Source organism: Pipistrellus kuhlii, unplaced genomic scaffold (assembly GCF_014108245.1).
Source record: "Pipistrellus kuhlii isolate mPipKuh1 unplaced genomic scaffold, mPipKuh1.p scaffold_m20_p_6, whole genome shotgun sequence".
Lineage (NCBI taxonomy): Eukaryota > Metazoa > Chordata > Mammalia > Chiroptera > Vespertilionidae > Pipistrellus > Pipistrellus kuhlii.
The window spans coordinates 56,860,726-56,887,464 of NW_023425562.1; the positions used below are offsets into that span (position 1 = coordinate 56,860,726).

Below are 26,739 nucleotides of genomic sequence, written 5' to 3' on the forward strand. Positions count from 1 at the left end.
AAGAAAAAGGTCAAGTTACAAATCCTCTTCTCCATACAAAGGGGTTTATTATGTAAATTGATTTACATATGCGTGTATGCTTTCTCTGTGTTGCTTCTGCATGAGTATGTATTATCTTCACAGTCATAAAAACAATTAAACTATCTTTAAAGCATCTGCTTATTCCACGGGCAAGGATTTTAGTTTGTGAAGCACCCACTGTATGCGAGGCATTGGTCCAGGTGACACTGGGCTATACTGAGCTGCCCCTGTCTTTGGATCCTGTCTGATCATTTAGAATCTGAGAATGTTGGGACTGGTAAGACTCAACACCCACCCTCATTTCATAGAGGAGAGCTCCAAAGCCCAGAGAAGGTAACTGACTTGTGGAGAGTCACACAGCTACCGTGTTTCCCCGAAAATAAGACATCCTTCGAAAATAAGACCTACTTACAGGTTTCCTTCTGAGTGAAATATAAGGTATCTCCCCGAAAATAAGGCCCCCCTAGGCTCTGTCTCAGAATGCTATTGCTAGGCATGAGAAATCTGGTCCACTGATTCTGAAAGAAATGGAGTCACAAGAAATTCACCAGGAAATTCAGGAATTGGATTGTTATGATGATGTCCAGAAGATGATGACATGATTATCATTGAATAAATGAGTAAATTCTTGATACTGTAGGATTCAGTTTGTCTGGTTTGTGTTGACAACTACTGTACTACCGTACCGTATACAGGTAACAAATTTCCTTTATTTTCATTTAACAATAAATGTGTACTGTATTCTTCTTCATGGAAAAATAAGACATCACCTGAAAATAAGACCTAGCGCATCTTTGGGAGCAAAAATTAATCTAAGACACTGTCTTATTTTCAGGGAAACAGGGCAGTTATCCCAGAGACAACAGAGCCCACTTTCTTAGCCCTCATCCCAGGTCTCTACAGCCAGGCTACACTGCTGCCCCCTACAGCTGAGAATGAATTGTTGTTTGGGCTGTTGATGGGGGAGTGCTTTGGAATGGCCCGTGTTCTGGGATCCCAGTCCAGGCAAACCCAAAATGAAAGATAAAAGGTCCCTGAATAACCATCATTAGTGGGGAGGAGCCTGACCCTGCACAAGCAGAAGAGCAGCTTTGGTGGAGCCCATGTCTGTCGACTGAAGATGTCGGCCCTGTGTCACACTGACAAGCACAACTCAACCCCTTCACCACTTTCTATAAGAAATCCAGCCACATCAAACACTGAGGTTTGTACGCTTTCCCCAGTGTGTGGGCGCTCACAGAGAGCAATAGCACACAGATCACTGCCCGCCCCTTCTGCCCTTGTCTCCGGAGTCCAACCCCTCCCACTTCCCCTTTCCTGGCTGCCCCAGCTCCGCCCAGCTTCTAATGGCCCAAGTCATCCCCTCAAGGCCCTTCCCAACAAAGAGAAACTTCCCTCCCAGCTCCCATGAAAATAAAATTCTTTTTCATTGCTCGTAAGACCTTAGAAGCTTTGAAGTCCTGAGTCTTTGAACCCTGGAATCTTAGACATTGAGCTAGAATGACCCTGAAGAACACTTTGGTTCAGTCCCTCTAGTTGGCAGGTGGAGAAGCTGGGTTTGAGGGGGAGGGGTCTTGCCCAAGGTCACGGGGTACCTGTGGCTGCTAAACTCCAGGCTGGAGCCCACTCTCAACTCGGGGTAGATTAGCTTCATCCTCAAACCAGAGAACCACTGCCCTCTTCTCATTCACCTCCTCCCAAGAGCTTCGGCTGACATCACTCCTGGAAGTTGGGTTGGCACAGGGAGGCCCTGCAAGAAGTCCAAAAGACAGAAGACACTGCAAAAAAATCAGGCTGAGGGTCTCCTCCCAATTTCCAGGGTAGATCTGACCCAGACAGAGGGACAAGTTCAGGTTCAACTCCCAAAGTACAGAGGGGAGGGACAGGCAAGCCAGGCTCCTTAAGCATCAGGCCACGTCCTTGAGTTATCCCAATCACCCTCTTTATGCCCCACAAAGAGAGATCACTGTCGTCTTTTACTAAGGTCCAGGGAGGACCACAGACCTAGCCGGAGTCCCAGGGTGATCAGGGGCAGGAACTGGTCTTCAAATCCAGGTCTGTGTGGGTCTCAGATTTGTTCTGAAACCCAGGGCTGCTCCATGAAGGCTCAGCCTGTGGGTGGGTGTGTACAGGTGTGCGGCAGGGAAGGGCATGGTGAGGGCAGGCCCTGGAAGAGGATCGTGAGCCTTTCCCCCTCACAATGCCTCTGGAGCTCACACAGAAGAGAGAAGAGTGGTGGTCCCAGGAACTTTCTCATTCCACCCATCAGGGGAGAAGACAGCCTCTGACTGGATGCCATGAACCAGGGTCCTAGTCTTGGCTCTGCCTCTTGTAACCAGGTACCTTAGGGTCCCCTCTCTGAGACTCTGTTTTCTTGTCTGAGGGTTGTTGTGAGGGGTAGAAAAAGCTGACCATACACCTTGTTCCCTCCTCGTTCCTCTCCCTCCTCTGCTCCTTGCCAGGCTTGTGATCTTTCTGGGCCTCCGTTTCTGCCACAGAATTTGGAAGGCCTCTTGGCTGAAGCCACTCCCATGCTGGACACCTTCTAGGTACAAACCAGGGCAATTATTGGGTGACTAGATGTCTCGTAGGTGTTGCTGCTGAGGTGAAAAGGACCACGCCTCCTCTTGAATTCTGACTGTCCTGCTCAGGAGTGTTCCAAGGTGTGCCCTGTTCACCTGGGTCTGGCTGGCTGCTCCCACACGCCACACCGTCCTGGCCATCCACACAGTGAGGAGCAGAGGAAGCAAGGAGTTGCCAGCCCTGGCATGGCAGGTGAGTGGGCAGGGCCTGTGGGCCTCGGGGCACAAAGGCCCCCGAAAGGAGCTTCAGGAAAGGGGGTTTACAGAATTAAACTTTGGCCATTGATTCTTAGTATTGCAGAGCTGCATGAACCCTGAGCTGTTCCCTGATGTCCATGAGAACCTGGAGGTCCGGAGATAGAAAGTCCATGGCAGAGCCCTTCCATGGCTGGGGCCGGGCCTTCCCCACACGCATTGCTGGACTGGGGGCGGGGGGGGGGGGGGGGAGTAGAAGAAGCGGGATCTTCTCATGGATCCAGAAACACTTCTGGGCAGAGTTGGGAATTGTAGGCTGTCTGCAGAGAAGAGGCCCCATGAGTTACATCTTCTTCTGTTTCCCACCCCAAAAACTCCAGAGCAAGAGCAGTTCTGTATAAAGTGAAAAGAGGTATGTGACCTTGAACTCTCAAGAGAATTTGCCCTTGGTGCCTTTATTTTCTCACCTGTAAATGGGGATTATAATAGAAATCATCTCATAGGCCTGCTGTGAGGAATTAATGAGACCAGTGAATGAACAGCACACTTAGAAAATGTGCCTCCCTCTCTGGCCCCAATATAGTGAGGGGCAAATTCCTCTCCCACCATGGGGATTTGTCCATTAATTAACAATAACATATTTTGCACCAACTCTGTGATAGAAGCTGGGGTTCAGTGATGAGCAGGTCAGCAGATGCAGGGGTCCTTTTCTCAGAGATCTTTAAAGGATGTTTCTAATTCTATGTCTCTTGTTTTCAATTGTTCAGCATCATGTGACAATTATGTGAGTCAACTCTTGTTTATTTTAATTTCCTTGCCACTTGAACTTCCTCTTCTTACTCTCCCCTGGCAGAGTAAGGCCATCCTGGGCCATTCTGGCTCTTGGGACGGGTCTGCTCCCTGAGGACCAGGCCTCACCATCCATCTCACTCCCCATACCACAGTTTCTCTATTAGGCCTGTTTTGCAAAAGACTGGCTTTGCTTCTTTCAGGATCTGCTTTTCAGGGATCACCTAGAAGTCCTCTTCCTATCAACCTTAAACTTGACCAAAAGTTCCAGTGTCGAGTCTGTTAATTTGCTGGGTGACCATTCTTCTCTCTGAACCTCGATTTCTCCCTCTGTAAAACATCAGGGTTAGATCCATCATACCTAGGATATAATCTAACTATTAGTTAGACTGAATTCAATTCCCCAGTCTTCTGGGATTTTCTGACTTCCTGGCTTCTTCAGAGAAGCAGACCAAGCCTACCCTGCAATCTGTGCATGGATGACAGACATGGAATCCTGGATGGAAAGTATGTGGCCTGCGTGCGACTTCATCTCCCCTCCCTCACACGGTCCGTGCAGGCATCACTAGTTGAGCTTGGATGTGGCCTGGCATTCGCCTCAACATAGTTCAAGCAGTCCCTACACTTGATCAGTGTTAGTCATTGAAACGAGACCCTTTTGCTATTGTTGAATTACCATGATCTTTTGGTTCAGAAATTCTAAGAATCAATAATACTCTCTGTGGGGTTGACTCTGGCTGGGACATTGGGTTGGAGTTGGTGGGCCACTGACTACTGGTGAGAGAGAGGCCAGCAGCTTCCAACAGGACCAGGAAGAAAAGGGAGATTGGGCAGTGGCCCCAGGCACCTCCTCAATTAACCATTTAGCTATGGAGGTCAGGTGCCCATGATGCACATTAAGGATTGGGCCATAATAGGGCCCATTAAAAACCAATTACGTGGAGTCCAGAGTCTGGGAGATGTTGCTAGCTTCAGCAAAGCCTCCTGGGTTCAGCCCCACTAGGTGCCATTCAGGGGCTTGAACAGAGATCTGGGGAGGAGAGCATCATCAACCTTTTGGTGTCACACAAGGGCAGGAGGAGGAACAGCTGGGGTGAGCTTCCTTTCCCTCTGAGATAGTTGAGCTGGGAGTGAGAGGCAATCTGCACATAGGTCCTTCCCTCCAACCAGGACTCTTTCTTAGGCTGATCTCTAGGGGCAGCGATTGAGCAAGTGAGCTGGAGAGATGAGGTTGGCAGGGATTGGAGGATGGAGGGAGCAGTAGGCAGGGCCAGACTGTGAGGAACTTTGAATGCCAGACTGAAGGTTGTGGGTTTGGTGGCTCCTGAGCTGGGAAAATGACATGCTGACTGCTGTGCAATTGGGAAAGTCTGTTCCCGTGGCTGAGTCTCACCAGTTTCTCCATAGTAATTAATAAGATGGATTGAACTGGATGACAGAAAATTGTTCTGAGGCTGTTGGGGCCAATCAGAACTTTAAGCAAGAGGGAAGAGTTTAAAAAAAAAAAAAAAATAGGAAGGGGAGAACCAAAGAGAGGGGGGAGATTTGGAGAGACAAAGGCAACAATGGAAAAATCCCATCTATTGACTTCCTCACTGCAGACCCAGCACTGTGCTAAGTACCTTGTGAGGAGCCCACTCACTCTGCATGGAGCTTGCTGTGCTGGAGTGTTCATTAATGCCTTCTCCTTCCACTCTCAGAATTTCCAGATTTAGGCGATCTATTTTCTCATTACCCTATTTATAGTCATTACCTCATCCTCCCCAAAACTATGAGGGAGGTATTATTATTTCCACTTTTCAGGAAGGAAATCTGAACCTCAGAGAGGTCCATTAACTGATCCAGAGCCACACAGCCAATCAGTGGAAAATTCGGAATAGCAATGATTGGCAGAACACTGGAATGGCAGCCAGGAGTTCTTGGGCAAATACTGATGATGATGATAGTATGATTAATAAACGTGCATTTTCTGAGTACATAATATGTGCCATACTCATATAGAGTACCTAGAACATATAGAGTTCTAGGTACACTATATGAATTATTTTGTTTAATCCTCACAACTCAAGAAGGCAGCTACTATCATTACTTCCATTTTCACCAGGAGACTAAGATTCAGAGAGGTTTAGTCACGTGCCTCAGCTCACACAGTCAATAAGCAGCAAAGTCTGCAAATGTGTGCCTCTGAATTTGGGCTCCTAATTGCTACTCAGAGTGGAAAGGAAGGCCAAATGAGGAGGTGGGAGAGAGACAAGACAGAGGGCAGCAAAGCTAGAGGGGCCAAAAGGCTTTGGGTGACAGGGTAGGTGGAGAGAATGCTCTCACAACACCCCTCTCTCCCTGTGTCAGGTGGGCACAGCCTCAGGCCTGGGGTTCTTAAGTGTTCACCTTGCATATCCCAGGGGAGGAGCCCATGACTTCACAACATGCCATCTATTCTATCCTCAGGGCCTCGGGTGAGCTGTCAACCAGACAGGCCCCTGACTTTGTCTCTTCCAGCTCTTCCCTGGCGCCCACCAAGGTGCTGAGTGACATGAGTCAGCAGAGTCTGGAGGGGAGGCAGGGGTTGTGGGGAGGGACTGAGAGGAGTCATGGGGGTATCAGAGGCACTTGGTTCAGCAAACCACAGACTATCCAAACCCTAAGAATCCTGGATCATTTCACAGGTAAGAAAACTAATGCTCAGAGAGAAGCCACTTAGCCTGAGTCCCACAGTGAGCCAGTGGCAGGTTGGTGTGCCTGGACTCAAAGCCACACACTCTGCCACTCCTGGACCCATCCATGACTGTAGGAAGAAGGAAGTCAGAAAGAGCAGGTTTCAGAATGTGACAGTTTGAGAGGGAGAGGGATTATGGGTGGGGTGGGAGGCTGGGGTGGCTGGGAAGTGAGCACTGATCCTTGAGGGCATGCCTGGAAGCTGGTGAGCATCAGCTCCCCTTTTCACACCCTCACCCCAGCCAAGGGTCAGGGACATATAAGCAATGAACTATAACCCGGCTTCCCTGATGATTGATTGGGGACAATCGGAGTCTCAGAGAGCAGAACCCGAGCTGAGCACATGGAGGAGGTGCTGTTGGGCTTATTTTGGTGAGAGGTCTGGACCCTGGCCTTGAGCTCCCCTCCCTGGTGCGCATCAGTCCCCGTGAGGGCTGAGGAGCACGATGGCTAGGGCAGAATCGGTTGTATTCACCAGGGCAGTTGCTTTCCCCTCTGCAGGATCCTGGCCTGAATATCAGTGCACAAATGCCAGGTCATGGGGGTGTGATACTGATGAGCATAGAGGACTTAGGTCACCAAAGGAGCAGCTCTGGGGACAGGTCACATGGGGACCACAGGTCACCAGTGACCTCTTGGGATAAGGCAGGTGTAGAGTTGGTGGGGGTGGGGGCGGCAGGTTGGGGTTACTTGGTAATTGCTTGGCAAAATCATCAAGGAACAAAAAGGACAGGTGTGGCAGTAACAGAAGAGCAGAGCGGGGACATATGGGGACAAATAGAGCAAGAAAAAAGACCTTGGTTTAGCAGAAAGGACTTTTTGAAACCTGGATAGATGGTCAGCTGCCTCTCAGAGGTCTGCGAGCTGGAACCCTGATCAAGTATCCACTGAGAACTTGACCCCGGGCAGGAAGTTGCAAGAAAGATGGTCTTTGAGATTCAGGGATGACGATGATAATGGTAGTCCTGACTCATCCCACCTTCAGATGCCCAGAGGGTCGTGGGGACCAGTTTGGTCTGTGATGGGGAGAGGGGAAGCCAAGGCAGAATTCTCAGGACCTGAACCTCCTCACCTCCTAGCCTCCGCCCCTCCCCTGCCCCACACACACACACACACGCCTTATAAGACCCCTGGGGCATGCCATGGCTGAGATAATTACAGCTTAATAACCTCACCCCTTGCTCCTGACTCATCTCCTTAAAAAAAAAAAAAAAGAAAGAAAGAAATTGCATCCTGGTCTGGCCTGTCCCAATATGGGTTGTGGCTTGTTTTCGTAGACTTCAGCTTCTATGTGCCCTCAGACAAGAAATCCCTCTCTTCCCAACTCTGGGTCTCAGTTTCTGTCAATAAAACAGAGACTTGGGCTTCCAATGGTCCTGCCAGCTCTGCGGCTGTTATTAGATTAGCCAATCCTATGTATGAGGTTAAGTGGGGGTTCCTGCCTGTGTTTTCAGGCTAACCAGAGGTCACCTAAGATCAAAGCTCTGGGACTTGAGAGGTTTGTTCCTGCCCAAGAACTCGGTGAGGAGACTTCAGTCCTACTTTCAAATATGAGAATTGGCAAGTGAGTGGGGAAATCCCCTGGCATTATTGTTCCAGCTTTTGCCACCCAGGGGCCCTGCACAGTTCTTGCTCACCCACCACAATGGTGGCTGTAGGAGCTACCAAGCTTGGGACACATGTGTCAGCTGTGTAAGTTCCTATTCCTGTGTTCAGTCATTATCCCCAAATCATGATGCCAGGCTAGGGCTTCCAGCCAGGGCCAAACCAGAACTAGGCTTTTCCAAAAATCTCAGGCCTAGGTATTGAGACTAGCACCAGCCCATTCCTCACAGGTAGAGACCAGTTAGAAGGCTTTCCCAGTCTAGAGAGAATCAGTAACATGGCCTATGGTAGCAGCAGAAACAAAGACATGGGATGGATTCAGGGCAAGTTTTGGAGGTGGTGCCATGTCAACTTGATGATGGATTGGATACGGGATGTGAGAGCAAAAGAGAGTCAAAAAAAGATTCTTTGGTTTGAGCCTGATCCTTTGGCCAGCCACCAAAATGGGGAGAGCGAGAGACTTGGGGGTGAGGCAGAAAGGAAATCAAGAGTTCAGCATGTTGGCTTGGATTTGTCCGGAAGACCAGCAAACAGAGATTTCAGGTAGATGGTGGGCTATAGTGTTTGGATTTCAAAGGAGAAGTCAGATGGGTGATAACAACAGCAGACCTCCAACAAGACCAAGTGAGCACATGGCTGGCAGGCTGAGGCAGACAGGAGGGCAGGGGTGTGAAACGTGCCACGGACTTGGCCTCATCTCCCTGTCCTCTCCCTCAGGGATCAGAGTCACGGAGGTGGACTGGCAGTGGCCAAGGAATGGTGCTGCCCACCACACCCAGGAGTACCCCGGCCCCGAGCTGGTGGTTCGCAGGGGCCAGATGTTCACCCTCATGCTGGAGCTGAACCGTCCCCTGGACAGCAAGGACACCCTCATCTTCACAGTGGAGACAGGTAACTGGCTCACAGAAGCCTCCACTGGTCCACGGTCAGAAACACTTGTCTTGTGACCAGTGACCTGAGGCCCTGTCGTCATCAGCCCAGACGTGGGGGCAAACAGATCCCAACAGGTGGGCTGAGCCCTGGATCCTGGATGTTTTTGATGACAGCTTTCTGGGGGTGGCTGGGAGGAGCTGCAGCAGGCAGTGGGACAGACAAGATGACGACTCCGGAATCCTGAGGACACCAAGGGTTCTGGGAGGTACCGGAAGTCAGCAGGCACCTTTGGAGCCCACGCCCTTCTTTCCTGGCCAGACAAGAGGCGGACTTTGGTCTCGAAGGGGCCTGTCACTTTCCCTTTGGTCCAGGAGGCGGGTGGGAGTCGGGACAGCTGAGCACCCCATTCTGCCAAGGGCCCAGTCTTGTCTTGGGCAGGCTCTTCCCCGCAGCAGTGTCCCAGCAGCTCCTGGAGGGAAGGCTGCGCGTCCAGGCCCAGGCCATCGGCTTTCCCACTTTTCCGGAGCTGGATTTCCTGGGGTCCCTGGGTCTCCTGAGTACCTCTCCTCTCCTCCAGGGCCCCAAGCTTCTGAGGCTCTCGACACCAAAGCTGTGTTCACGACGTCGGAGCTGGAGGTGGGAGACGCCTGGACGGCAGCGAGGGCGGCTCAGGAGGGGAACACGGTGACCATCCACATCACCAGCCCTCCCGACGCCGTCATCGGCCGCTACCGGCTGAGCACCAGACTCTCCTCCCACCGCAGACACAGCGACCGGAAGCTGGGCGAGTTTGTTCTCCTCTTCAACCCCTGGTGCCCAGGTAGGAGCTGCCACGGCCGAGCCACAAGCTTTCCTGGGAGCTGTCCTAGAGGAGGGCCTGTCCTTAGAAAGAGCCCGGGAGGCAGGTCCATGGCTGGGGAGGCCAAGGCCAAGAGCTTGGGGAGAGCCAGGCCTCGGTGGAGGTGGGCACTGCAGAGGATCCTGGCAGCAGGTGCTCCACAGGAGCCTGTGCCAGGGGGGACAGGAATCGGTGGTTTCTGGGCGCAGAGGCCGGTGGGCAGCGGTGGGGCCTGAGGCAGCAGGGGCCCAGGAGTGGGTAAGAGCTGGGTTTTAGCCATCAGACAGCGTTGGTTCGGTCCTGGCTCTCCTGTTGCTTGAGTCTCAGTTTTCTCATCTGTAATATGGGAATAACAGCCTACCTCTAAGGGTTATGGTGAGAATTCATGGCACTAATGCTTGTAATGTACAAAGCACATTATGAGGGGTTCTGGGATCGGTATTCTTATTAGTATTTAAGAAATCTGAGGCTGCTGTCGGCACCAGTAGGGCCAGCCAAAGATACGAGGACTCGTAAAATCCTTCTGTCTTGGGCTGGGTGGGGGTTGCCCCCTGTCCGGGAGAGATCGCCAGGTGGAATGGAGCTTGGCCTCCAGACAACCCGGGAGCCCAGCAAGCTCCTCCTGGCCTCCCCTGCCAGCCAGCCTCCCGGCACCTCCTGCAGCCGGTCCCTGCTGAGCCCCTTTGACCTCTGCTTTTCAGAGGATGACGTGTTTCTGGCCTCGGAAGAGGAGAGACAGGAGTACGTGCTTAACGACAGTGGGATCATCTTCCGAGGCGTGGAGAAGCGCATCCGAGCCCAAGGATGGAACTTCGGGCAGGTCTCCAGGGGCACAGGCCACCAGGGGGACGTGGGCCGGGGCAGGCGAGAACTCATCCCAGGAGCCCTTTCTCCCCGGGGCACACGCTGTCCGGCTCCTGGAGCAAATTCCTTCCTTCCTTCCTTATCTGTATTCGTTGTGTCAGGGCCTGCGCTGGGCCCTGGGAAAGGCGACATGCTTTGGATGCACTTGGAAATGGAACGGTCAGCTCTGCTGCAGAAAGCTAAATAGCTTCGATCGAGGGTTCTCAGTCTCAGTCTGCACCAGCATTATGTGGGGGGCTCCTGAGAACACACCGAGGGCTGGGCATCCCCCCCAGAGCAGCTGACTCATGAAGGGGTGGGGAGGGGGCGATATGCATTTCTACCAAGTTCCCATGTGAAGCTCTTGCTGCCGCTCTGGGGCCACACCTGAGAGCCTCTGGCTTAGATAAACACAGTACCGGCCCGATGGGCAGAGGAGAGTCAGGGTAGTCGAGATGGAAGCAGAGGGCGTTCAGAAGAGATAAAAGGAAACGCCCCCGTGGGGCTGTGGGAGGCCATGTAGTGTGAACGGGGCTGGTGTCCACAGCTGGGCTGGTGTCCACAGCTGGGCGGGCCCCGGATGGGCAGAGGGAGAGCAGACAGGGCAGCAGGAGGGGACGGAGGAGGGTGCCGGGGTTCTGCTGCCCAGCCAGGAGAGGGGTGGCAGGCAAGGGAAGGACCTTGACTGCAGGGTGAGGATTGGGTGTGGAAGGCATTTGGGGTCAGGGGCTGGGCGGGGATGATACCCTTCTCAGCATCCACTTCTTAGAGTCACGTGGGAAAGTGAGGGCTCCCAGACCCTCAAAATTTTCCATTTTGTATGTAAAAACCTCCCAGTGCTTCAATGAATTCGACCCATTTGCCAATTAATTCAAATGCAGCTGGAAAAAAAATCATAAAAGCCACACGAGGATGCCATTGGGGTGGATGTGACTCCGGAGCCACAAGTGTACGCCACTGACGGCGGGTTCTGGGGAGCCACGGGGGCTACTGAGCAGGAGAGGACATGGTTAGGACTGAGCTTCTGGTTCCCGGGTGACTATTGAGGAAGGGCTTCTGAGGCTTGGGATGCTCTGTGGGGTCCCGGCGGGGGTGGGGGGCAAGTGGGGGTTACAGGGAGGCAAACTCCCCTGCACAACACAAATGACCGACTGGGTGAGGTCTCGGGAGGGTCTGGAATGTGGTTGAGGCTCTGGCTCTAAGCACAGCCTCTCTGGGGACAGTTTGAGGAGGACATCCTGAACATCTGCCTCTCCATCCTGGACCGGAGCCCCGGTCACCAGAACGACCCGGCCACCGATGTGTCCCGCCGCCACGACCCCGTCTACGTCACCAGGATCATCAGCGCCATGGTGAGGAGCCCGCCCTCCCCGCCAGCCTCTTGTTTTAATTCTCTGCTGCTGCCTAGCAAACCACCCGAAACTCGGGTGTGCAAAACAGCCATTTGTTGAGCTCACAGTTTTGCAGATCAGGGACTGGGCGGGGCACCGTGCGGACGGCCAGTCTCCGCTCCCAGATGCTTGGGCAGGGGCGTCTGAGCGGCTGCAGGTGTCTGGGACGGACTGATGGGACCATCTATCCGGGCGGTCAGTGGTTCTGGCGGCCAATGTCCTCTGACAGCCCTTGGTCCCTTCCCTGCCTCTCCTGTCAGAACGGGACGGGGAAGATGGCTTGCTGGGATGGGGTCGTCGTGGGAAGAGCTGGGGCTGCCAGCCACCGTTCTGTCTCTCCACGTGGCCAGCTTGAGCTTCCTCAGAGCAGGGAAGTGTCAGGGCAATCAGGCATGGCCGCTGGCCTCTCCCCACCTGATGGTTCCAGAAAGAGGAAGTCGGAGCCGCCAGTGGCACAGGCCTGGGCCTGGAAACCGGCGCCGCCTCACTTCCACCACAGTCCTTGGCAGAGCAGTCACCGCAGCCAGATCGGGGAGAGGGCACACAGACTCACCCCCTGGGGAGGGCTGCCACCTTCAACCCGTTCCACACCGGCCCTCCCTCCTCAGTGAAGGCCTTGCCGCTCTCTGAGAGGAAGCAGGTGTTAGGCCAGAGGGTGGGGATCGCGACTACCGAATGGACAAAGCTGCTTTTCTCTGTTTGATTCCCCCGGACCTCAGAGAGATGGTGGAACCCTGTACCTGTGGCACTGAGGCCCTGGGGCCCGAGTCCTGACCTCCTTTTACTCACTTGCTGGGTGGCCAGGGCAAGTCCCTTAACCACTCTGAATCTCTCTCTCTCTCTCTCTCTCTCTCTCTCTTTTTTTTTTAATCTGAACACAAAAGTAAAATAATAGAACCTACTTGAAGCAGGCTGATACAGCGTGCCCAAAGCGTTAGAGGCGTGCCTGGCACCCGGGGAGCATTTATTGAAGGTTAGCCGTCTCCGTAATTCTTATCCCACAACCGTTCCCCAAATCACACCGTTTAAACAGGAAATGCTCTAAGACTGTAGATGATTTCCAACGATAGAGTAACCCGATGGGAAGTCACTGAACGTAGTAAGTGGTAGTGAAAAGTGGAGATTTTAAGACAATTTAAAAGCCAGGGGTGATCCCCTCCAAATGACTGGGTGGTCCGAAGCTGAGGGTGACGTTACGATGGTGAGGCTGCTGAGGCGGGAGCCCTGCCCGGCGGTGACCCATCCGTCTGTGCAGGTGAACAGCAACAACGACCGGGGCGTGGTCCAGGGCCAGTGGCAGGGCAAGTACGGCGGCGGCACCAGCCCCCTGCACTGGCGCGGCAGCGTGGCCATCCTGCACAAGTGGTTCAAGGGCAGGTTCAAGCCGGTGAAGTACGGCCAGTGTTGGGTCTTCGCTGGAGTCATGTGCACAGGTACTCCAACATGAGGCCAGTTCTCTCAGTTACATGCATTTGCATAGATCTTCTCTCCCCCCACAAACACACACACACACACACACACACACAGTTTCTTTCCTGGTGAAGGGGAAATAGAAGTCTGGTTAATGAAGAAAGAAAGCAGATGGTTCATTTACGTGACTGTGGATCATGTATTTGGCCGAAGGAGTCCCACCTCCCTCCGCCTGGGCAAATCCTGTGGCCCCACGGCCTCTGTTCCCTCAAATTTCCAGGCTGTTGGTCACATGGCTTCCAAGGTCCTGCCAGCCTTGGAGCCCATCCATTCAAAAGGGGGGGGAGGGAGCCGCAGTATCCCCAGAAGTCCCCTCACATAGGGGAGAGGGGATGGTGGTGTTAGTGCGCGTGGAGACAGGAGTCCCGGCCCTGACAAAGTAGACAAAGACGAGGAGGAGCCTGTGATCAGAAATGAGGGGGGCAGCAAGCTGGGGGAGCCAGACCCCAACCCAGTGCAGGGTCCTGGCCTGCTCCGGAGCCTCACCAGCCTCCCGCCTTTCAGTCCTTAGGTGCCTGGGGATCGCGACACGGATTGTGTCCAACTTTAACTCGGCCCATGACACAGACAGGAGCCTGAGTGTGGACAAATACGTGGACTCCTTTGGGCGGACCCTGGAGGACCTGACAGAAGACAGCATGTGGTGGGTCCCTGGCCCCCGCTGGGTCCCAGGGGCTCCCTGAGGCAGTCCCCAATCCGGAGCCCGACTCTCCTGAGTTGAGCCAGTTCTGGGAGGAGTGAGAGGCACCCTGTGCGGGGTAGGGGGTGCTAGGCAGGGTGACTCTGCTGAGATGCAGGAGTGTTTGGACACGTGACTCAGAGGTCACGAGGGGTCTCGAGGTCTGACTGCCTTGAACCCCTGGTCCTCCCCTCTGGAGAGTCCTGTGACTATCATATTTTTTCGAATAGGAAACGCACTCCTGTGCTTTAAAATTCAAAGGTACAAAATGGGCCACCGGGGTATATCACCCTCCCTCCCAGGCCTGGCCTCCCCGTCCTCCTCCCGGAGGTCGCACTGGGATGAGCTTCTCCCATCTCTTCCCAGAGCGTCTCTGCAGACACAAGAACATGCACGTGGAGAGCCCCCTTGCACACCTGCTTTTTCACATTGGCAGCGTGGTGTAACTAGGCAGACCTCGTCTTATTGCACATTTTATTATTGCTCTTCGCTTTATTGCACTTCACAGACGTTGCCTTTTTGACAAATTGAAGGCAAGATGCCCTCTCCCCTCCCCCCACCATAAGCAAAAAAATCACAACTCGTTTATTGTGATACCTCACTTTATTGCAGAGGTCTGGACCCAAACCCAAAACATCTTCCAGGTCTGCCTGTACTATCATCTTAACATGTTTTACATGTAACACGTAAAGTTTTACATGTAACAACTTTATATCAGTACATTCAAGGTTTTCTTGTTATTTGTAGTGTGTAAAATAATGTCACACTAGTGTGTGCGAGGCCCAGTCCTGAGTGCTACGTATATACTAACTCACGTATCCCTCCAAAGAACAGTGTGAGCAAGAGAGTATCATAATCTCTATTTTGCAGATGAGGAGCCTGAGCACAGAGAGGTTAGGTGATTTGTCTAAGGCCGTACAGCTAGCGAGTGGACCAGCAGGGTGCGCACCTGGTCTGCCTTTCGGTTCTATGGGAACCATCATCGTTTACCGAACCATCTCACGTGGATGGGCCGAATGATTACCTTTTATAAACAAGGTGTCAGTGAATAACCTCGTCCGAATGGTCATACGTACGAGTTGTCACACAAGTCAACTTTTTAAAGAGCAGAGGAAACCAGGAAGAGCATACAACCCAGAGCACAGACAGCCTTGGTAACCCTGGCCTTCGAGTGTCCTCGCCCCGCCAGGGAGTATGCCCAGGAGCCCTTCCCCCACCCTTCTCCTGCCTCACATCGCCTGCCTCTCTTCTCCCCTTTCCTTCTCTCTCTCTCTCTTTTTTTAAATAAATATATTTTATTGATTTTTTTTTTTACACAGATGAAGGGAGAAGGATAGAGAGTTAGAAACATTGATGAGAGAGAATCATCAATCAGCTGCCTCTTGCGTGTGCGCGCGCACACACACACACACACACACACATACACATACACATACACACACACACACACACACACACACACCACTGGGGATGTGCCCACAACCAAGGTACATGCCCTTGATCGGAATCGAACCTGGGACCTTTCAGTCCGCAGACCGACGCTCTATCCACTGAGCCAAACCAGTTTTGGCATTTCCTTCTCTTTTTGTTTCTCTTCGCTCCCTGTCCCCCCAGAAGCACCACCCAAAGGAAAGACCTTGGTCTGGATGCTGGGGCCTCTGTCCCATGCAGGCTATCACTGTCCTCCTGTTTGCCCCCGGGTGCTTATCAAGATGTCTTCCCACAGACCATCGCCTACCACACGAGGGTTCCGAGGCAGCTGTAAGGATGCCACGTTGGGCCAACAGGTTTCTCTCTGCTGCTTCCTTACCGTGTGACCCTGTGTCACCTTTCCTCGTCTCACAGTCTCATCTTTAACGTAGGAAACTTAAAGCCTGAGCTCCTTACCAAAGCCTACAGAACTCTGCTTACTCTGAACCCTGCTTGCACCCCGTGCTTGCTGTGGCCCAGAGATACTTGCACACTCTCTGTTCCTTGGACACACTAAAGCTTTTTCTTGTCTCCAGAGCCTTTGCACATGCTATTCCTCCTGCCTGCCTGGAACACTGTTCCCTTCCCTCCTCTGCTGGATACTTCCTTCTCCTGTAAGTCTCATCTCAGACGTCATTTACCCACAGTTCGGTTGGTCCCCAGCAGTTAAGCTCTATCTCAGGCCCCTCTTTTTCACAGCATTTATTGTTCTTTGCATTTGTTTTTATTTATCTGCTTACTTAATTTTGCCTATCTCCTCATCTGCCTCCTTTGTTGGAATGTAAGCTGCATGAAAGCAAGGATCTTCTGTCTTATTTGCAGTTGTGTTTCTAGCACCTTAAACAACAGGTTCTTTTTACACACACACACACACACACACACACACACACACACACGATGTGTTCTCATCAGTCCAGTTGAATGAATGGCTCACAAGATCCCGCCACCGCACTCCTGCAGAGTACCAGCCCAGGGATGGCTCCCACTAGGAGCTTCCCCTAGCATGGGCTTCTGTGCTCACTGTGGGCCCCCCGGCCCCCTCCTCTCTCTGTGGCAGGAATTTCCATGTCTGGAATGAGAGCTGGTTTGCCCGGCAGGACCTGGGCCCCTCTTACAATGGCTGGCAGGTTCTGGATGCCACCCCCCAGGAGGAGAGCGAAGGTATGGGCTCAGCCGGGTGGGTCCCAGACCCCTGATTCTCCTCACGCGTGCTGCTCACCCCCACCCCTCTCGCCCAGGTGTGTTCCGGTGCGGCCCGGCCTCGGTCACCGCCATCCGTGAGGGCGACGTGCACCTGGCCCACGACGGCCCCTTTGTGTTTGCGGAGGTGAACGCAGACTACATCACGTGGCTCTGGAACGAGGATGACAGCAGGGAGCGTGTGTATTCGGACACCAAGAAGATCGGGAGGTGCATCAGCACCAAGGCTGTGGGCAGCGACTCCCGCGTGGACATCACGGGCCTCTACAAGTATCCAGAGGGTAAGGGCGGCGAGGTGGCCTCCATCAGCCTCCCCGATGACCCGGCCTCTGCGGAGGGACAACGTGGGTGGGGGGCCCTTTCCCGGATGCTCTGATGGTGGCGGCATCCTTCAGCACTGGCTCTATTAATAGCTTCCTCTGCTTCCTACGATTTCCCACATCCAATGAGAATAATAGCTGCATGTCCTTGAACACTTACCATGTGCCAAGCACTGTATGAGCTATGTTCACATATAATAGTAATTACTGTAAACATAGTGATGATAGTAGTAGATTTTTTTTTTAATTTGAACATCTAGGATACTTAGCTCTAGGGCCCAGTTCAAAATTAATAATTCTATATAATAAAAGTATCAGGCCTCGTATGACATCATTGCAAGATGGCCGCCATAAAATGGTCGCACACACAGCAGAGGTGGAGCTTGGTGGCCACTCCATGTGGTGATGCCTGGGGTCCTGCAGCTCAGTGTGGTGCCAAGGAGGCAGGTCCCAACATCTCTGCCACCTCACACGCACGGAGGAGGCGGGGTGCAGCAGGGGAGTGCAGTTGGGGGCCATCAGGCCGGCAGGGGAGTAGTTAGGTGTCAATCAAACTGGCTGGGGAGCAGTTAAGGGGTGATCAGGCTGGCAGATAGAAGTGGTTAGGGGCAATCAGGAAGGTAGGCAGGCAAGCAGTTAGAAGCCAGCAGTTGCAGACTGTGAGAGGGATCCCACATTAGAGAAGTACAGCCTGGGTTGAGGGACATACCCCCAGGCACTGGATTTCATGCACCGGGCTTTCTAGTAATAATAATGACAATAACAGCAGTGCCTGTTTATCATCTGCCGAAACCTATGCCATGGTCACTAATTTATGCTCTCTCTCTCCTTTTCTCTCTCTCTCTCCCTCTCTCTCTCTCTCTCCATATATATATGTAAAACGGGCTAGGGATATATATATATACATATATATATATATGTGTGTGTGTGTATATATATATATATATATATATATATATATATATATCCCTAGCTGGTTTAGCTCAATAGATAGAGCCTGCAAACTGAAGGGTTTCAGATTTGATTCTGGGTTGCATGCTTGGTTTGCAGGCTCCATCTCCCCGCTGGGGGCATGCAGGAGGCAGCCAATCTAGTGATTCTCTATCATCATTGATGTTTCTATCTCTCTTCCTTTCTCTTCCTCTCTGAAATCTATAAAAAATATTAAAAAAAAAAAAAAAAAACAATAAATAAATAACATTTTTAAAGTTATTTCAATGGTCCAGAACCAAACATATGGCTGAGGCCTGCATATGGCTGAGGTCTGCATATGGCTCTTGGGCTGCCTATGTGAGACCCCCAGCAGCCTGGGAAATTAAAGTGAAGAGAGGGTGGTGGTTCTGCCTAGAGAAGCGGGGACGTGAGAGAAGGGGGCTGGATCTGAGCGGTGCGGTGCCCCGCAGGGTCCCGGAAGGAGAGGCAGGTGTACAGCAAGGCCGTGAGGAAGCTGTTCGGAGTGGAAGCCTCTGGGAGGAGGGCCCGGGTCCGCAGGGGCGGCGGCCGCGGTCTCTGGCGCGAAGACCTCCTGGAGCCCGCCACCAAGCCCAGCATCACGGGCAAGTTCAAGGTGCTGGAGCCGCCCATGCTGGGCCACGACCTGAAGCTGGCCCTGAGCCTGACCAACCTCACCTCCCGGGCCCAGCGGGTCCGAGTCAACCTGAGCTGTGCCACCATCCTCTACACCCGCAGGCCGGTGGCCGAGATCCTGCGCGAGTCCCACCCGGTGCGGCTGGGGCCCGAGGAAGGTAAGACCGCCCTGTCCAGTGGGACCTGGCCACCCCAATTCCTGCTCCAGGAGGGTTGGGGCGGGGCTTGACTTCCCATAATCCTACCTTCGTTCCCAGGAAAGAAGAGGGTATTCCTAGCAGTTGTTCAGTGCCTTGCCTCTGGTCTGCTCTTCCCAGAGGAGAAAACTAATGAGAATAGTAATAAAAGTCCACAATCGTCTGGTGGCAAACTGACCTAATGGTGAGAGGAGTTAGCGACTCTATTCATCAAATTGGTATAAATAGTTACATGCCGAATAAACACCTGCTGGGGGCATTTCAGGCCCCATGGAATATGCTTGTGTCGCCTTCTCCGGTCCAGGTGCCCTGCCTGAGAGGGGTGGGTGAGCGAGAGATGTTTATTAAGTGCTGACACATGCCAGGCCCTGTCCTGAGAATTCAACTCACACCCAAAAAGGTGAACTCACAAGTCCAAGGTCATACAATCAGTCTGTGTCAAGGCAGGACTCACAGAAGTCTGGCTAAGAGCCCACAGCGAAAGCCAGGGCACGTGGCGCAGCTGGCCGGTCGCCTGACTGCAGGCCTCGGAGAGGTGGGTGCAGTAAGCCCACAGGGACTATGCTTAATGTGTCTGAAATGCACCCTTGATATTTTGAACCAAAACATCGTCCTTTTGAAGTTTTGAAGTTTGTTTTTTTTTTGTTTTTGTTTTTGTTTTGCACAATTTTAAGTTACTTTATTCTAACTGCTTTTAAATATATGTATTTCAGGGATTTTTAATTTTTTAATTTTTCTTAAATATATTTTATTGATTTTGTACAGAGAAGAAGGGAGAGAGATAGAGGGTTAGAAACATCGATGAGAGAGAGAGTCATCGATCAGCTGCCTCTTGCACACCCTCTACTGGGGATATGCCCGCAACCAAGGTACATGCCCTTGACCGGAATCAAACCCGGGACCCTTCAGTCCCCAAGCCGACGCTCTATCCACTGAGCCAAACCGGTTTCAGCATATTTCAGGGATTTTTAAATAATCTTTACACCTAGCACTTCATCTATGATTTACTATAATAAATGTATGCCATTTAATTATTCTTTCTCTTTTTCCTACTCTCTCTCCCTCCCTACCTCTCTGTCTTTATCTGTCTCTTCACATACCTTCTAAACTCTAAGGATTTAATTAAACAAAGAAACTGTTGCTCTGGGCCAGTGTCTGGTGAGTGAAACTGGTGTATCTTGACAAGGCGTGAAAGCGTATGAAGGAGGTGTCATTTAATGTTCATGAAATCTAAATCACACTTTATAATGAATTATTAACTAACGTATACTTTCTCCCGGCTTTTAGCAATTTTTTTTTCGTTTTGGAAGTAATACACAGTCATTAATGACTGAGAGCACACGAGAGAAAGATCACCTATGATCCTGCTGCCCACCTCCAAATGAACATGTTTTCCTTCCAAATTTTTAATGCCTGTTTGCTTTCTGGAAAACATAGTTTTAATGATATTGCAAATACTCATGGGTGCCTTGCTCTTTACACTTTACATTGTAATTTAAATTTTATAAGCCTTTCATTAACATCATTTTAATAGATGTGTAATCTGTAAAAATATATGGTGATATATTTTATCTCTTTCCCTCTTTTGGGTAGTAATCAGCTTATTGCTATTTAAAAATACACACACTAAGGTAAACAACTTGGTGCAAAAAAATACCCTTTTTCTCACCTGAATTTTTTATTATTTTGTTAGAATACATTCACAAACATGGAATTACTGAGCTAAATGGTATGTCTATTAAAGTATAAAATGTATCAACATTTATCATTTTTTGATTCCTGGATATTTTTAGCAGTTTTAGATTTATAGAAAATTTGAGTAGAAAATACAGAGATCCCATACTCCCCCTCACCACCTCCCATCTTTCCCTATTATTAATATCTTGCTTTAGTGTGGAACATTTGCTATAATTGATGAGCTAATATTGATACACTATTTATAACTAAAGTCCATAGTTTACATTAGGACCCACCGTATTGTACAGTCTATGAATGTTGACACATGTATAAATGACATGTGTTCTCCACTGGAATATCACACAGAATAGTTTCACTGCCCTAAAATTGCAAAGTTGTGGGGTTTTTTTTTGGGGGGGGGGGGGCGCGGTTGTTTTGTTTTGTTTTTGCCAACTCATTCTTCCCTCCCTCTCCTTGAATCCCTGGCAACCCCTGATCTGTTTACTGTCTCTGCAGTTTTGCCTTTTTGAGAATGTCCTACATTTAGAATCATAGATCCTTTTCAAATTGGCTTCTTTCATTTAGAAACATGTACTTAAGATTCCTCCATGTTTGTGTGTGGGGAGGAGGATTGGTAGCTAATTTCTTATTAGTGCAGAATAATATTCCATTATATAGATACTAGAGGCCTGATGCACGAAAATTTGTGTAAAAGTAGGCCTTCCTTCCCCTGGCTGCCTCCCCAGCTTCCCTCCAGCACCCGGGACCCGGCTTCCCTCCTCCGGCTGCCCGCAGGCACCCAGGCTGGCTTCCCTCCCGCCCCAGCTTCATCAGGAAGGACGTCCAGAATGGCGTCTAGTCTAATTAGCATCTTACCTTTTTATCATTATAGATACCACAGTTTATTTATCCATTCACCTGCTGAAGGGCAGACTTCTTGGTTGCTTCCAAGTTTTAGCAACTATGAAGAGAGCTGCTATAAACATCTGTGCGCAGGTTTTTGCGTGGACAGTTTTCAACTCTTTGGGGTAAAAACCAAGGAGTGTGATTGTTGGATGATGTAAGAGTATGTATAGTTTTCTAAGAAACTGCCAAGCTGTCTTTCAAAATGCCATTTTACATTTCCACTAGCAATGAGCAAGGGTTCCTACTGCTCTATATGTTCTCCAACACTTGGTGTTGTCACTACTTTGGATTTTTGCCATTCTAATAGGTGTGTAGCAATATCCCATTGTTGTTGACATTTGCAGTTCCTTAATGATTTAGGATGTTGAGCATCTTTTCATATACATCTGTGTAGGTTCTTTAGTGAGGCGTCTGTACAGATATTTTGCACATTTTTTAATTGTGTTGCTCATTTTCTTATTGTTGACTTTAAGGATACTTGGTATATTTTGGATAGCAGTCCTTGATCAGATATATCTCTTTTTTATATATATCTTCTTGATTTTTTTTTTAATTTGCTTTATCTTCTTTTTTTAAAAATATATTTTATTGATTTTTTTTTTACAGAGAGGAAGAGAGAGAGATAGAGAGTTAGAAACATCAATGAGAGAGAATCATCGATTAGCTGCCTTTTGCACACCTCCTTCTGGGGATGTGCCCACAACCAGGGTACATGCCCTTCACTTGAATGGAACCTGGGACCCTCCAGTCTGCAGGCCGATGCTCTATCCACTGAGCCAAACCAGTTAAGGCTATCAGATATATCTTTTGCAAATACTTTCTCCCAGTCTGTGGCTTATCTTCTCATTCTCTAAACAGTGTCTTTCACAGAGCAGAATTTTATAATTTTAATGAAGTCCAACTTGTCAATTTTTTCTTTCATGGATCATGCCTTTAGTGTTGTATCTAAAAAGTCACCACTACACCCAAGATCTCTAGGTTTTCTCCTAGGAATTTTATAGTTTTGCATTTTACACTTAAGCTTATTATTTTTTATCTCATTTTTATAAAGAATATAAATCTGTGTCTACATTTACTTATGTTTGTTTACCTATTTGTATTTGAATGTCCAGTTAGTTCAGCATTATGTTTTTAAAAAACTATAATTTCTTCATTTACTTCCTTTGTGACTATATTTATGTGGCTCTATTTCTGGACTATCTATTCTGTTCCATTGAGGTAGTTGTCTGCTCTTTACCAGTACCATACTGTTTTGATTACTGTAGCTTTTAGTGAATCTTGAAGTCAAGTAGTACTGGTCCTTTGATCTTATTTTCCTTCAATATTACGTTGACTGTTCTGGATCTTTTGCCTCTCCACATAAATTTTAGAATCAGTTTTTCAATATCCATGAAATAACTTACTGGGATTTTGATAGGTTTGCCTTAAATATAAATCAAGTTGGGAAGAACTGACATCTCAATAATATTGGGTCTTCCCATCCATGAACATAGACTAACTCTCCATTTGTTTATTTGTTTGACTTGTTTCATCAAAGTTTTATTCTTTCCTCATAAAGATCTTGTACACATTTTGTCAGATTAATGCCCAAGTATTTCTTTTTGGGGCTGCTGTGTAAATGGTATTGTGTTTTTAATTTCAAATCTCACTTCATTGCCTGTTTATAGGAAAGTGATTGTAGCCAAAATTGTTTTGGCTCAGTGAATAGAGCGTCGGTCTGCAAACTGAAAGGTCCCAGGTTCAATTCCGGTCAAGGGCATGTACTTAAGATTGCGGGCACATCCCCAGTAGGGGGTGTGCAAGATGCAGCTGATTGATGATTCTCTCTCATTGATGTTTCTAACTCTCTATCCCTCTCTCTTCCTCTCTGTAAAAAATCAATAAAATACATTTTTTAAAAAAGAAAGTGATTGTATATTGATCATATATTCTGTGTGACCTTGCTGTAAACACTTATTAGTTCCAGGATTTTGTTGTTGTTGTTCTTTTAAATCCTGTGCATAGATGATCATGTCATCTGTGAAAAGTTTTTTCTTCCTAATCTGTATGCTTTTTATTTCCTTTTCTTGTCTTATTGCCTTAGCTGGGACATTCAGTACAATGTTAAAAAGGGGTGACGAGAGGGGACATCCTTGCTTTGTTCCTAATCTGAGTGGGAAAGCTTTGAGTTTCTCACCATGAAGTATGCTGTCAGCTGTAGGTATTTTGTAAATGCTCCTTGTCAAATTTCTCGGGGAACAGAGAGTGTGATCCAAGTTTCCACAGGTTTAACACTCAGGGACAGGGAGGACACGGAAATAAAGAAAGCAGTGGCAATAGAGCAGTAGAGGATGGTAGGGTCTGGAACAAACTTGGAAGGACATGGTACACCTAAGTAATAATTATATATGTATGTCAAAAAATAGCCCAAATATGACTGACAGTCAGATAATGCCTGTGGTAATCTATATTCACAAGAAAAGAATACATAGCGTGTCTGTGGCTGGTGAGAGAAACAGAGGTAGCCAGGACCAGAGGAGCTTAGAAGGCAGCAAGCACAAGATCACTGGGTGGGGGTATCAGTGAAGGTTTTTCATTATTTGTGGGGCTGGTTAGGACTGGGCCTTCCTGGGGAGGGAGGATTTGGAGAACTGAAGAAATTGGCTTCCTCCCTCCATCAGAAGCTTGAGACAGGTCTTTGGTCTCCCTCTTCTCTGCACCTAGCACATAGCAGGGGCTTAACAAGCAGTGAGTGAATTCCTTATGGGATGAATGATTGATGAACTGAAAGATTTCCATCTGGAATGACTAGGGAAAGTTTAAAGACATTTCCAGAAACACTTAGAGAGACAATCCGATGTCATGGTAGCTAACTGGCCTGAATTTGAATTCCACCTCATCTAGCTCCTTGATTCACTTGCCAGTTGACATTGGACAAGAAATTACCCTCTCTGAGCCTTAGGTGTCTTCATCTGCGAACTGATCATGATAATGCCTGCTTCCAGTTGATTGCAAGGACCAGAAAGGGTATAACTATGAATTGAACATTCTCTTCCTCTTTCTGGGTCCCGTTGAAAAAGAACATTGGATTCCCAATTCCCACCTCTGCTTTCCCTTCCAGAGAAAAAGATCCCAATCACAATATCTTACTCTCAATATAAGGAAGACCTGACAGAGGACAAAAAGATCCTGTTGGCTGCCATGTGCCTTGTCACCAAAGGAGAGAAGCTCCTGGTAGAAAAGGACATTACTCTGGAGGACTTCATCACCATCAAGGTGACCCCTGTCTGCATCCACCACCCTGTTCCTGGCCAAGCTGTGGGAAGAAATGAGAAGCTGGAGAGTGTGTGTGTGTGTGTGTGTGTGTGTGTGTGTGTGTGTGTGCATGTGTGCTTTTGGCTCTGGCTTCGACTCTCAAGAGTGGGAGAAATGGCATGGATGCAGGGGGCTGGATATAATGATGGAGCTAGGTAACTGGGTGTGTGAAAGCAAGGGGTAGAGACGATTTTGCCCCATTCTCTGACCCACCAGGACCATGGATTTTCCTGGGGAAATGAAAATGAGAAGGGATGATTTTATGGGTTTTGCCCCTCCAGGTGCTGGGCCCGGCCATGGTGGGGGTAGCAGTTGTAGTGGAAGTGCTGGTGGTCAACCCCCTCTTGGAAAAAGTAGAAGACGGTATGCTGATGGTAGAGGGCAGTGGCCTTCTCCAGGGACAGCTCACCATTGAGTAAGTACCAGCCTGGGGAGGGTGGAAGTATAGGGGGAGGGCTGCCATTCTTATAAGATAGGCTATAGAGAAGCTGCTAGTGTGACCTTGATCTTGAGGTTTCTGGAGAGCCACGGACTGGCAGGACAGCTGAGGAACGGGAGAGGGCTGATGGTCTGCTTTTCTCCTTTCCCCTTTCCCCAGTGTACCCAGCCTGGAGCCCCAGGAGAGGGCGTTGGTCCAGTTCCACATCACCCCCTCCAAGAGTGGCCTAAGGCAGCTGCAGGTGGACTTTGTCAGCCCCCAGTTCTCAGACATCAAGGGCTTTGTGATCATCAACGTGGCCACAGCCAAGTGATGGGCCACAAGGGGGTGAGAGCGGAGGCGGTGGCTCTCGTGCCTCTCCCATCCACCTTTTTGCCTCTGCCATGTGGAAGCCAGGAGCCCTGGGTTCAAGTCCTGCTTCAGCTTCTGCCCCATTCTGTGAACTTGGGCAAGACCCTTCCCCTCTTGGGCCTTGGTTTCCTGTCTGTAAAATGAGGTCTTAGACTCAGTAATCCTTAAGCTTTTGGGCAATGGTGGATTGTGTAGGGAGCCTTTCCCATCTTCATCTCATCACCCTGGTTGCTGGAGGCTGACAGACCAAGCATCAGAGTAACCCCAATCCACCCGGCACTGCCACCTCCTGGCAGACAGGTCACCGGCACCCTGGCTGACTCCTGGCTCTCATTGCTTCTCTCTTAGCTCTTCAATGCTCTGACCACATCCAGACCCAAGACTCTCCTCCTGGCTCTTACAAAAAACCCCAAAGTTTTCAAGCTGAAACCTAAACATTTCTTAACATTCCCATTTTACATAGAGTGAAGAGCCTTGACCACAGACTTGCCATTTACACTCTCTGTTACCCCATAGTCATGTTCCTAAAGAGCATTAGATTTGAAGGGATGGGAGATTTTCTCTCAATGAAGACACAGGCCCAGAATATGACGGGTTACTTGTGCCTAGAAGAAGCTGAAGATGGAAAAGGAGCCATTAAGACTGGGTTACATTTGGGTATTCAGCCCCAAATCTGATCCAGTTATGGTCATAAATGATCTCATGCAACCAGCCCAGTGCTAATTTACTCCTTTGGAACCAGGATAGTGTTGACTTTGCAGAGCATCTCCGAGCAGCTTACCGATGCACAGTCGCACTCCTAGCATCAAACAGGACGGAGACCCGTGGGATGAGGACCAGCGTGAAGACTTCCAGGTTCTGAAGATAACTACACCAGACATGAAAATCAGCTCCAAAATGTTCTACACAGTCAAAGGAATGATAATTAATCATATAACTGAAGACTAGAGTGAAGGAATAAAATGGAGTCACAATGGTCATGCTACTAAATTATTAAAATAAAGTAGACTGAAGCATGAGGAAACAACTGTATTTTTTTAATGTATTTTTTATTTCAGAGAGGAAGGGAGAGGGAGAGAGAGAGAGAAACATCAACAATGAAAGAGAATCATTGATCAGCTGCCTCCTGCATGCCCCCTAATGGGGATTGAGTCTGCAACCTGCGCATGTGCCCTTGATGGGAATCAAACCCGGAACCTTTCAGTCTGCAAGCCGACGCTCTATCCATTGAGCCAAACTGGCTAGGGCAATTCTATTCTATCCTGGGAATTTAAACTTTTGAACTTTCCAGTCCTGC

General features: G+C 49.6%; 1 protein-coding gene across 1 annotated transcript; it reads left to right on the forward strand.

The window, feature by feature from the left end:
• The first annotated feature begins 8,184 nt into the window (after nt 1–8,184).
• Nucleotides 8,185–26,549, forward strand: TGM6 (transglutaminase 6). The gene is made up of 14 exons (XM_045574637.1): nt 8,185–8,194; nt 8,625–8,798; nt 8,884–8,914; nt 9,233–9,600; nt 10,320–10,438; nt 11,685–11,813; nt 13,108–13,285; nt 13,827–13,965; nt 16,529–16,632; nt 16,710–16,952; nt 18,395–18,736; nt 24,459–24,613; nt 24,934–25,067; nt 25,251–26,549. Exons 1-14 carry the CDS (start codon nt 8,185–8,187, stop codon nt 25,402–25,404), a joined length of 2,280 nt encoding a protein of 759 aa, XP_045430593.1. The 3' UTR covers nt 25,405–26,549.
• Nucleotides 26,550–26,739: the final 190 nt, after the last annotated feature.

What these genes read in the sequence shown, in the direction of transcription:
- TGM6 (XM_045574637.1), top strand. An exon ending in CTTCAACCCCTGGTGCCCAG is followed by an intron (nt 9,601 to 10,319) that starts GTAGGAGCTGCC and finishes TCTGCTTTTCAG; the next exon opens with AGGATGACGTGTTTCTGGCC. An exon ending in GCGGCTGGGGCCCGAGGAAG is followed by an intron (nt 18,737 to 24,458) that starts GTAAGACCGCCC and finishes TTTCCCTTCCAG; the next exon opens with AGAAAAAGATCCCAATCACA.